This window comes from Leiobunum rupestre, chromosome 4, assembly GCF_980474605.1.
Source record: "Leiobunum rupestre chromosome 4, qqLeiRupe1.1.hap1, whole genome shotgun sequence".
NCBI classification, from domain to species: Eukaryota; Metazoa; Arthropoda; class Arachnida; order Opiliones; family Sclerosomatidae; genus Leiobunum; species Leiobunum rupestre.
The window spans coordinates 21,847,504-21,859,902 of NC_143387.1; the positions used below are offsets into that span (position 1 = coordinate 21,847,504).

A 12,399-nucleotide genomic window follows, 5' to 3' on the forward strand; every position below is an offset into this window, starting at 1 on the left:
TTCAAAAGCACCCTCCATATCTAAAGTTATAAGACTGGCGTGACAATTTTTTGCAGTGTAAGAAGTAGAACAGCCTTCTTGACATCAGCTTAACCAGCACTTTGCCCTTCTTAAAAGAGTTGATGGTCTACAATATCTCATAACTTTCATCATTCAGACTCACGAAGTCCTCGTGCAATGAGTCCCTTATAGTGATGTGACCATCATCATCCGTGGAGTCCTCTTTAAAGAGAGACTCCAACAGAGTAGACCACGTATCCTTAAGACCTGTGGTTAAAGAACCATCACTTCACCTTTTTAGTGGCCAGTTTGTAAGGTAGGGAATAAGGATACTTAGAGGACAGAGAACTGAACTTTGAAGGTATATCGATACTTAGAGGACATAAAACTGAAGGTATATAAGATTTAGTTATATTATGCTATTACATAATGAAGTGCGTTCGATTATCTGAGGTTACTGTACACATTATACCACGTGAAGATAGGGTTAATCATGTTATTAGAAATAAACAACATTTCAGAATGCTTATTAAATTGAAATTTGAACCATTTTTATCTCCAGTATTTCTTCAAATGGATGCAAAAGACGTACAACACAACAACACAGAGTTCCAAGTTATTAATGGTGCAAAGGGGCTTTTAAATTTTCCATATGAGGAAAATAAATTAGGAAATAAAGTAAATACATCCTGGGAAATCCAATGACGTTTGTATGTGATTTCCACATCGACCTTTATACTCTTATTTGAGTATAAAAGACGAGCGTGAGACCAATAAAATCATTCTCTCCATCGACATCCATAACGAAGAAGACGAAACAACAGACTCTGAAATGTACGTATAATTTATTTTCATTAACTTAGAACTTCCACGTTCGAAAACGAGCCATAATATTTTTTTTGATATTTGTAGGTCTGGAACAAACGTTTTCCAAACTTAGACGAAGAAAGCAGTATCAATCACCGCGGAGGGCAAAATTAAGCTGGGACTTACGGACGGCTCATCGGGAATCATTTTGATTGAGGCAGAATTCAAAGAGTAATGGAACAGATCGTTCTTCGAAGGCTCGATAACGAGGGGTAAGATGTTCTCATATAACCTAGCTGTACACCGAATTCGTGCATTTAGCACTGTTAAAGGTACATATTTTCAAGAGTTCGCGAGTTCCATTTAAAACTGTCAAAGGTACGGCAGTGTACACCGAGTTCGCAGAGTGTCTTACCCCTCGCTCGATAACCAAACGTATCGAGATGTTTACTTATCAAGACCGGCATGTGTTGGACATTCGAGAGATGGTCCCTGGAACTGGTGAGAACTACGTAATGCCCTTCCCATCGAAAAAAGGGCTTAACGTTAGGCTTGAGCTGTGGACGACCATAATTGAGAAATATGAAAATGTAATGACTATCTTAGGGGAGACTATACGGGTTCGAGATCTGATCGCGGATAACGTAGTGTCCCAGATACGCGAATCAATTCTATTAAATTGTAACGGGTGTATGTATTCTCTCCCATCACAATTAGAACATGAATGTTTAGTTTAAGATTGGTCCGAAAGAGTTAAGACCGCCTACCAGACTGTTGTAAAGTTTCTCGATATTAATGCTACCCATCATGTATTTCTTAACAAAACCTTTCTGAGTCACGAATTTTGTAAAGAAATTTTAACCATTATTTTTTGTACTTCGAAAAAAATGCTTTTATAAATAAAATTACTTTGTTAATAAATTATCATTCGTTCTTTGTTTCTCGTCAATGTTAGTCATGGAAATAGACCTAAGCCTAAAGCACCCTTTTAACGGAATAATAAGTGGCGCTACCCAATCGGGAAAGTCCGTATTTGTAACAAAACTAATTTACCCAGTTCCCGAGAGAGTAATATGGTGTTACACCGATTATCAATCTACTTTGTTTAATTCCGTACTGAATTACTCACCAGCGATGGAATTTCTTGAAGGACTTTTAGACGTAAATATTCTTGATCCGAGTATAAAAATTTTCGTAATACTTGAAGATTTGCTATGCGAGATTGCCAATAACAAGGATGCAAGAAATATCTTCGTTAGAGTCAGCCATCACCGCAATACCTCAATCCTGATTCTAATGCAAAACTTATACTACCCCGGCAAGGAGATTCGAACTTTGAACCTGAATGCGCACTATTTAGCTATTTTTAAATCAGCACGTGACCAGTCAGCCACATACCATCTTGTAAAACAAATAACACCCGGAAATAGCAAGTTCGTCATAGACGCATTCAAACAAGCAGTAGCTGAACCGTTCGGATACTTGTTAGTTGATCTGAAACCGAATACGTGTGAGAAACATAGACTTTGGACTGGAATTATACCAGGAGAGCCAGCAGCAATCTATGTACCCAAATAATCAATCGGGAAAAAATTTTACTACATCGTGGAAAATTCCCTTTCGAATTCTACCGGATTAGATTAATGGGGGGAAATTTATTGAGATATATCAGTCGATATTGTACTTGACTTATCATTATTTACACGAACTTCAACCCACGTGAGATTCCTTTAAAAGGGACGGAGATTTTTGAGGATAATCATTCTGATCCGGAAAGCTGTCAATAAGAAAAATCTCTAAAGAGCTGAAGTGAATCTCTCCTTAGAGACGTTGTAATGTGACTCGGACTGTTTAAAACGACGAACCTTCTCTTAACAAAACTTTATTGATGACAGATTAAACGGTAGGGAAATGACTTGTTTTATCGAGGCTAACTTCTATAGATCGAAAGGTGGCCCTTTACGAAGACGAAACGGGAGACTATCAAGCGTGGACATTCAGACCACCATTCCCATTTTCAATTCTTTCACAGGAGGATAAAAGACAGTGCATATGGCTAACGTGGAACATTTGCGACTTACGTTGAAAAGAGGGACCACACGATAATAGCAGTCTAGAAACCGTCACCAAACGTATCCTTGAAAAGGCGACTAAATTCTTTTGCAAAGGAGAAAAAAAAGCTGTGGTTCTCTCAAACGTTTTGTCGGTTGACTTGAGTTGCCCCCGTCTTTCGACCATATACTGTTTTAATCCACCGGAACATTGTAAGTTCCATCGAGATCCCAATCGATGTGCTATCGTTAAAGCATGGACACTGTATCTCTAACCGTACGGGAAAAGCAGCCTAAAAGAGGTACCCCCTCACTGTCCGTTTGCGTCCTACTTCGTATTAGCTGAAATAGTTGGCCGTACTCGATTCGCAGGGCCGTCAAGGTCATTCGAAAGAATGTAAACCCCCATTTCAAACAGCATGTTTTGTCGACCACGTGACGAATTATATGGCCTTGACAGCCCGAAACTTTCAAAATTCTTGAACCTGCCCCCCCCCCCGCCCCCCTCCTTTTACAGAGAGACGGTGGCGGCGGCAGGTGATTTTGTAGAGATACAGTGTCCATGGTTAAAGCGCTTAAAATCGCGACATGGTTCCGAAGAATAGGGTGCAAGAAAATATAAACTTTTTGAAATATTTATCATCCGGCAAAGCGCGTCAGAGAAAAGCCGCAATTAAAAACGCCAGTAATGAAGAGTTAAAAACTTTAGCCGAATGCTGTATAAAAGTTTTGCGCGATTCGGTTAAAATTTCAGACGACCACAAGAAGCGGTTGAAGAAACATCCTAGTGTCCTTCGTAAATTCAATCTAAAGTTATCCCAGTCAAAGGGAAGAAGGATCTTTAATAAAACAGGTGGATTTTTACCTATTTTATTGGTCCTTATTCTCTAAATTCTCAGCTCCGTGGCAGGCGCTGCTATTAACAAGGTAATCAAGTGATAGACCGGAAAACGATGATAGTTTCGGAAGAAGTTTTTAGAAGACTTCAAAGTTCCGAAGTGAGGAAAAGCAGCGAACCAATACCGAAAGTGGACAGTCTCTTTGAACTTCATACTAATCCTAATAGCGCTATGGAACATAAAAAAAAATATTTTTAATCACAAATTACAGCAACGTCTCAACAAGGTAGTGAAAGAAAGTAAAAACACTTTGATCAAGAACTTTAATACGCATATCACCTCTGTTATTCCAGGCTATTGTATTTACCAGTGTTTGGCGTAATACAAATGGATAGAGACATCAACAAATGTTAAATTTAACGACAATGGTGAATTAATATATCGTGGCGATGAAATTTCCGGTTCTCATATCGTCGCCGTTAAAACAAAACCCCGTAACTTGAGATACGTGGTTTTGTAAAAATTGACATATTGAGATTCTACACCCCAATTTACATATATAACATTAAAAACATTAATAGGTTGCAATTTAATTTCTTTTTTTAAATCGAGAAAACATTTAAACGTATCTTTGATATTCACAACGCATTTCGCGCAAAAGCACGTATCTTGCTTATTGTCAGCTCCTATCTCACTCAAGACCACGTATTTCTAAAAATTCCCCTTTAGCGAAATATTTTTAAATTCAAATCCTCATAAATTCAATATTGAAACGAAATTATTTAACTGTAAAATTAACTCACGTCTAAAAACCTAACACGCGATTTCACAAGTCCCTGCAAAATTAAAAATCTATTTTTCTCAAAAAGGCCACCGAAAAGATGCGTGGTTTTGTTTTAACGGCGACGATGTTATAGATCTTTTGGCGTATTGGGTAGCTAATTCTAAAAAAATTAAAATCGTTCCCGGAGTTGACGAGTTTTACGATTGTCTAGTAAAGGGAAATGTACCCAAATCCTTATTTAGGTAAATAATAGTTGGTAAATAATAGTTGGTAAATAATAGTTGGTAAAAATAAAAACAAACGTAAAATGGAAGATGCTGTGGATTTTAAATCTGACAATAATGATGGTAAAATGATTGGCAACGGGTTCCAAAATTGGAATGCCTTGTAACGTTTTGAATAAAATTTGATTAAATATGAAGAACAATTATACTTACTATTGATTTGAAACCTATTCACCATAATGGATGGTAGTGCTGCTGTTGTACCCGGTCTTACTCATTCGTTTTTAAAATATCCGAAAGTACTGACCGCGATCTTAATCTTAACCGTAATTATTATTTTCGAAGTATCCGAGTTGGCGTTTCATTACTATAGTAGCGTGAACTGCACGAGCAATGGATAGACTAGAGGATATATACTCAAGTGGCAAAATCGAAAGGTGTAAAGTAACGTTTAAGGAAGTTAAAGATTTCCTTAAACATCAAGATACAGACACGCTGGACAAACCTGATAGGCGTGTATTTCAAAGGAATCGAACTATCGTGTACGGTATAGACGATCAATGGCAAGTTGATTTGGCCGATTTACAAAGTTTATCCCGTGTGAATAAGAGGTTTAGGTATTTGCTTTGCTGTATCGATGTCTTCAGCAAGCTCGCAATTGTAGTAGCGGTAAAAAATAAGAAAGCACAGACAATGGTAGAGGCTTTTAAAGATATTTTAACGTCGGGGCGTCAGCCTATAAGAGTCCAGAGCGATCACGTTAGTGAGTTTGTGTGTTCCGCCGTTCAAAAACATTTCAATCAAAGCGGAATTCAATTTTTCGCAACGCACTCGGAAGTCAAGGCGTCAGTGGTCGAACGTTTCAATAGGACTTTGAAAGAACGATTGTATCGTTACTTTACTAAAAATAATAAACATACATATATCGATGTTTTGAAAGAACTTGTCGGATCATAAAACAACATTATGTTTTCCCCGAAAATTCGAACCAAGTGTTGGAAAATGTTATATCGGAGGATTAATTTTTCACCACCAATTTCGTTTCCTTTTGATATAGGAGATATTGTTAGAATGAGTAAAAATAAGAAAACATTTGAAAAGGGGTATTTGTCAAATGGGACGGAAGAATTATTCCGTGAAGTGGAAAGAATTCCAAAACATCCGCCGGTATATAGGCTGAGTGATCTCAATTCCGAGCTCATTTCGGGCATTTTCAACTAGGATGAAATACAGAGAGTGGGTAAAGATCTGGAAAATTGTCCATTTATAATTCAGAAGGTTTTGAGAAGCAGACGGAATCCTAACGGTCAAGTTGAGAAATGAGTGCGCTGGAAAGGATAACCACCCTCATTCGACAGTTGGGTCAAAGAAATTATAGTAGTATGAGTTTCTACATTAGGTAACCATCGGATTCTTCTACGAAGTTCTCCAAGGGTAATACCATGAGCAAGTTCCATACGTATCTCCCGGAATGTGTACAACGTGACGGTTCTTACGAGGTTGGTTTGGCCGAGATTAGTTTTCCGAGATAATTGTATCGTAATTCTTTCGAAGAATAATGAACGTGAGTTTCCGACCCACATCGACGTGCCTAAAGGCTATTACGGATCTTCTAGATCTATGGCAATTTGAGTTTGATAATAAACACTCTACTGTTATAAGCGCCACATCATAACGTGTGTTACCAGTCTCGTTTAAATACGTAAAACACTTGTGAAAGGTTCACGTCAAATTGGAAAATAAGGTATATTTGAAAATGTCAGGGATCCTAGCGACAATTCTTGGATTTACAAGACATACCGTGGAGGATTTCACTATTGACAAAAAGGAGGAAACGCTATCGAAATATACCGTCGATATGGATGTGGGCCTTCATTCCTTGTTCGTATATTCCGACATAGTATAAAATCGTGCTGTAGGCGACTGTAACGCCTCGCTTTTAAGAATTGTGAGCATTCAGGGTAAAGATGGTGACACCGTAGATAGAGATTTTATCAAACTGCATTACATCCCATTGGTATTAATTTCTCGAGACGACCCTTAAAGGTATATCTCCGCAATTCAGAGTTATTTACTAAAAACGTAATCCAGGTTCAATCCCGCCCGGTATAAAATTTTAATTATAATTAAAATAATTGAGACGAAACAACCGAGTTTAATTTATTCAGAATATTATAAATTAAGTAGTTACAACAGTGAGTTAGACGTACTAAAACAATGCACAATTGACTTTAACCCTATTTACTGTACAGGTTTATCAGTTAAATATAATACGAATCAATTTTTAATGGAAGAAATATCTACAGAGGGTATTTTATTTCAACACTCGCCCTTGATGAAGATACCATAGAATATCTATATTCGAAATCTGGTAGTCGACGACTCGTAGACTTCCTGTTGACGTTGTGACACATACCGCATAAAAAGGACAATGTCGTCCAATTTCCAATATCATATAATGACTCGCACACCCAGGAAATCAATGACTGCATTAGGAATCGAAGATATCCAAATATCCACACCAAATGTATTGACAAGAAGCAAAAACCTTACAATTAACGAAGCACAGAAAGCCACTTTACAAAACGCCAGCTCGTATATCAATAAACGTTAAGTCGATAAGAAAACCCGTAAATAAATTACAATTTCATACGTAAACAATGAAGATTTTAAAAACTATTAATATACTCTTCCGCTAAGCTGAGTTGATAATTTTCAATGAAGCGTAACATTTATCGGTGGTTCTGTGGTAGAACCCTCGCCTGTCATGCAGGAGGGCTCGGGTTCAACACTAACGCTGAAAACAATAAGACGTATACCGTAAACATTTGGTGGAAACCCTGCCACTTACGTTTAACCCTCAGCACTCGGTCCGTCCCAAAAGTCAAAAACCAGTAGAAGTTGGAGAGTAGCTACCCAGTACACAACACGATGATACATGTACAAACGACACAATACACACGAATGGATATCGTACGCAATGAAAAAAGCACTTCAATATTTCCAAAACAACATAACCGTATAACTATGTACGTAAACCGCAAAAAAAGAGATACGTGGTTTTGGAAATAAAGTCGTTTTAGAAAATGTTTTACCTAATTCCCAAAAACTGCAAACGTGGTGATTGCACATTGCCCCGAAACTGCGAACGCGTTTGCAGCGCTGAGAGACAGACAGACAGACACGGTTATTTTAATACCCCTCCGAGGTTATAGTCCCCTAGGAGATGTAAAAACCTAGATTAAAATCAAATATTACAAAAAATAATATTACGTGTAATATATAACGTTCCCTACCTTGATCAAACCAAAAACCTTTTCTTAAATAGTAATATTCTGACTGTAAAATAGTAATTTGATTATTCGAGCCTAATTCTATAATATAACGATATTAAAAATGGTTTTAAAATTGACCAAACCTAATTTTTCTAATGTAAATAAGCATTTTTATTTTATATTTGTGATTAACTATTTGTTTATAAATGTTTAGAGTGCATATTTCTTTCTTGTTTATATCTGTAAATTTTATTTAATTTAATTTATTAAAAAGATAGCTTAGCTTACAAGTTGCCAAATGACTTAGCCCTCTAACACCATTGTAAATTTTATTCTTAAACAAATAAAATTTTATTGGATATGCAATTCGCAAATGGGTTGATGTTGAAGCTATACCACCTTATACTTGAAATACTATTTAAAATAGTTGTAAATTACCCCATGTATAAAAATATTTTAAAACATAATATGTAGTTGTTTTTCCTTGAACTAAAAACCACATATATTTTTAAATATTTTGGAATAAAAATATATAAATTCTTTATCACTTAAATTTTATTTTTTACATACAGAATCTTTACCCCTTGTAGTTTACTAACAACAAAAAGCTCTACCTACTTTGAAATTTATCATTCCTATCGCTGAGCTTGTTTCTTAATTCTTATACTATTAAAATTTTATAATAATTCAATACCAATAACATTGCCATTCGAAAAATGGTACTGCTGTAGATTTTTACCGCTAACTCGATTGGCAAAATAAAGTAAATAAAACTAAGGTTATATTTCCGTTTTCGTAAATTACCATTCCAAACTAAACGTAGAAATAGTTGACCCCAGTAAAACGCGTCGCGCCTGATTAGAAATCGCTGAGTATGGAAAAACGATAATAATATTTTTTTCTAATTTGCCCTAAATGTAAAGAGAAAAGACGTGGTTATTTTCGAGCCGATAAATAACGATTTGCTTTTTTTTCTTTGTGTGATATATCTCTATCAGCGCGGTTGTAACCAGACGAGTCCTTACTTGAGTTCAAAATCAGCTCTTAAGTTTGTTGTTTCCATTCGGCAAAAAATGGCAATGAATGTTCAAGACTCGACGTATTCCTGGTTCGTGTTGTTAGTGTCGGCTCTCTGCAACGGCGTGTACGCCGGTGTTTTGAAATGCCAAGGCGCGATCTTTCTGGGCATCGTGTACACGTACGGCGTGTCCAGGGAGCGGGCTTCAAGGCCTCTCAGTCTTCTGCTGTCTTTTAGATACTTATCAGGTACTGTTGAGCAAAGTTTGTGATTGCTATAGTGCATCTTAAATCGTTTCTTTAGGATTAGTGGTTGGTCCGATGAATCATTATTTTAGTTACCGGACAGTCATTTCTATCGCTGTCCTCATTTCCGTTTCCTCGTTGGTTTTCGCGTCGATCTGCCCAAGTGATTTATTTTGGCTTGAAATCTGTATGAGTGCACTTGGTAAGTTTTACTTTAATTTTTACATTATTCGTTTTTCAAAGGAGTTCGGTGTAACGCAAAAAGAGTTATGATATATTTCAAGATGACGTCAGAGTGTAACCTAAATGCTCTTACGAATAATTCATAAAACTGTTATTTTGTGGCATTAGCCAATACAATTGGTTGAATTTATACAGCAGACTCCAATTCATATCCCCTTAGTAGTAATATTTTTTACCGGTCGAAATTCCTACGGACCAAATATTATCTGTCAAATGTATTCGAAGGTTATTAGGCAATACGAACGAAAGGAAGGGTTTTATTTACATTTTGGAATAGATTACGCTGCCTGTAACACTTTAAATTTTTCATAATTTAATTAAAATAAATTCCGGTATTAAAATTTTCTTAACAGTGGCGTCGCTCGAGCCACGTAAAATATTTTTGAAGCCCTCCTAAAATTTTCGAAAAGCCCCTCTCGTATTCTCAACAGAAAATCGTTAATTCCCAAAATCCTGTAAGTGAGGATATAAATTTTTTTATAATTTTATAAATACTAAGGTTTGTGGTACTTTAAGGATATCCAAGCTCGCATACTATAAAAAAGTTGAATATGTTTTTAACTATTAAATTATGTTTAGTTACATGATTTTAATTTTCATCTTCTTATAAATTATCCTTCCAATAAGCACCCTTTTTGGATATTTGGAAGTGTCTTAGTGAAACGCCTTATGGCTAAGCACCCCCAAACGTGAAACCCTGGCCACGCCACTGGTCAAAAAATAAATCAAATATGACGAATTTTAATATTATCATTATTATGTATCGGCAGGTATTGGACTGGGACTGGTCGTGCCGAGTGGCGTTATATTGCTCAGTACTTACTTCAGGAGAAACAGAGGAAAGGCACTGGTGCTATACTCAGCCGGATATCCCGTCGCTGGATTCATCTACCCAGTGTTTGCCGACATATGGGTCGAAAGGTTTAGTCTTCGGGCGATATGGTTGATAATAGCGGCAATCTTTGTCCAAATGATGGTGTTCATCGTGACTGTCAGACCATTGAATCGGACGCCATCTAATGAAATTTTACAAAACGGAAAAGAATGTTCGGTCATTGACGAATTTAGCTTGAAGAACAAAAATGTAAAACTTGACCCTGATCAAATGGAACCGAGTGCGGTTGTGGTTTCATTATGCACGAAGCCTCGGGGACTTTTTCTCGAAGAAAGCGTGGTAAATAAAATAAGCGTTGAAGTTAATGAACAACGAATAAACAGGAGTGTCTGTAATACGGAGACAAGTTCTTACAAGTCCATCGTTGCGAGCAAAGAAACGCTCGTGGCAAATATTGTCCAACCTAAATCTTACCTAAAGCTCTTTGTCGAGTTATTTAAAACGTACAAATTTTACACTCTGTTGTGCGTAGTGGTAATTGAAGGAATAAGTTCCATGACTTTCACGATAACGATTTTAGACCACGGAATGGGAGCCGGTTTGGAGCGGAGCACGGCGACCCACTTCTTGTTGCTCGAATCTCTCGGTGATTTGTGTGGCCGGCTGCTACTTACTTCTATCATCGACAAGAAACTGACCAGCAATGAGATCATCGTCGCCATCAGTTTCGCTTTGAGCGGTACGTTTTACTTCATCGTTGCTTTCGCCTCTACTTACTGGTTGCTGGCCAGTATGGCTTACATGATCGGGTTTTGCTACGGCTTTGGCACTAGTGCTCGATATCCGATGTATCCGGCGCTGGGTGTCGACAAATCGACCGCGGCGTTTGGAATCGGAGAATTTCTCTGCGGATTCGTGATGCCGGTAATTCCGTCTTTGATAGGTAAGCAAATGATTGAAAAACTTTTTAGCGTCCATTTTAAATTGCATTACCATGAAGGTAATAGAAATAAAGATAGAAAAGTGAGAAGCATTACTATGAAGTTAATAGAAATAAAGATAGAAACGTGATAAGCATTATTCTGAAGTTAATAGAAATTAAGATAGCTAAATGCCTCAAAGAAGTTGAAACCCAATTACTCCTAGCTGTAAATGAGTAGTTAAACCCAACACAAGTAGGTGAAGATGTTTGAGACAAATAATTTAAAGGCGACATTTTCATTTTAAGTGTCTGAACACTAAGCTTTAAGCCATGGAGGACATAAATGTAATTTTGGTTTTGCTGTATACGTGGTTAATTAAAGATGCGTTCACAATAGAACTTGAAAGCCAGTTTAAGTGATAATAATCAGCTAGGCTAATACCCAAGACACCACCTTATGCCCAAGTCATCGATCGACTTTTAGAGCCTTTAAACAGGTATCCGGGTTGCAATGCGTAGTCGGTTTCAATGTCAGTGAACGTGGCTTTAGCTTCATAGAAAACTTAGAAATTTTATTTCAAAGGTAATCGTCGTCAATTTTATTCAATAACCATATTTCCGGGTTAAAAATCAAAAATGGTTAGATTCGTGAAATATAGACGTAAAAAAAATTATAATCAATCGTGGCTTATAAATGTTCCTTGTGCATGAAATTAACTTATTCTTTATTTTAGGAATATTTCGAGATGGCTTTGGCACATACTTCAACCTTTACATAATTTTCAGCGGATTCAGATTTTTCGTTATCATTATTCTGCTGACTGACGAATTCTACACGAGATACCGAGTTAGAAATACAAATAATATAAACTGACTCGTATAATCGTTAAATATTTTAACTGTAGCTTATATTGAATTGACGTACAGAAGTGTAAAAGTATTTTTTTTATAAATTAGCAATAAATTTTTAAATGAAATACGACTGTAGAATTTGATTTATCCTGTTACTTAACCTTTTCAGTCACATCAGCTAGGCTAATACCCAAGGAACCAAATAGGCCCAAGTCATCTAGCGACTTATATTAACGTCTGTTTTTGCGGTAGATACTGCGCAATAATTAAGACGGTCTTTATTGTCACTATAAAGGTTAATACT

The 12,399-nt window shown here is 36.7% G+C and overlaps 1 protein-coding gene across 2 annotated transcripts; it reads left to right on the forward strand.

Moving 5' to 3' along the window:
• The first annotated feature begins 8,895 nt into the window (after positions 1–8,895).
• Positions 8,896–12,182, forward strand: LOC149947092 (monocarboxylate transporter 9-like). Of its 2 annotated transcripts, XM_090171911.1 has the most exons (5): positions 8,896–9,246; positions 9,302–9,445; positions 10,257–11,060; positions 11,155–11,264; positions 11,978–12,100. In XM_090171911.1, the coding sequence occupies exons 1-4, from the start codon at positions 9,054–9,056 to the stop codon at positions 11,238–11,240; spliced, it is 1,227 nt and encodes a 408-aa protein (XP_090028037.1). In that variant the 5' UTR covers positions 8,896–9,053; the 3' UTR covers positions 11,241–11,264; positions 11,978–12,100. The 2 variants fall into 2 exon arrangements, with proteins under 2 accessions (XP_090028037.1, XP_090028038.1); XM_090171912.1 differs by having other exon boundaries at positions 8,929–9,246; positions 10,257–11,264; positions 11,978–12,182.
• Positions 12,183–12,399: the final 217 nt, after the last annotated feature.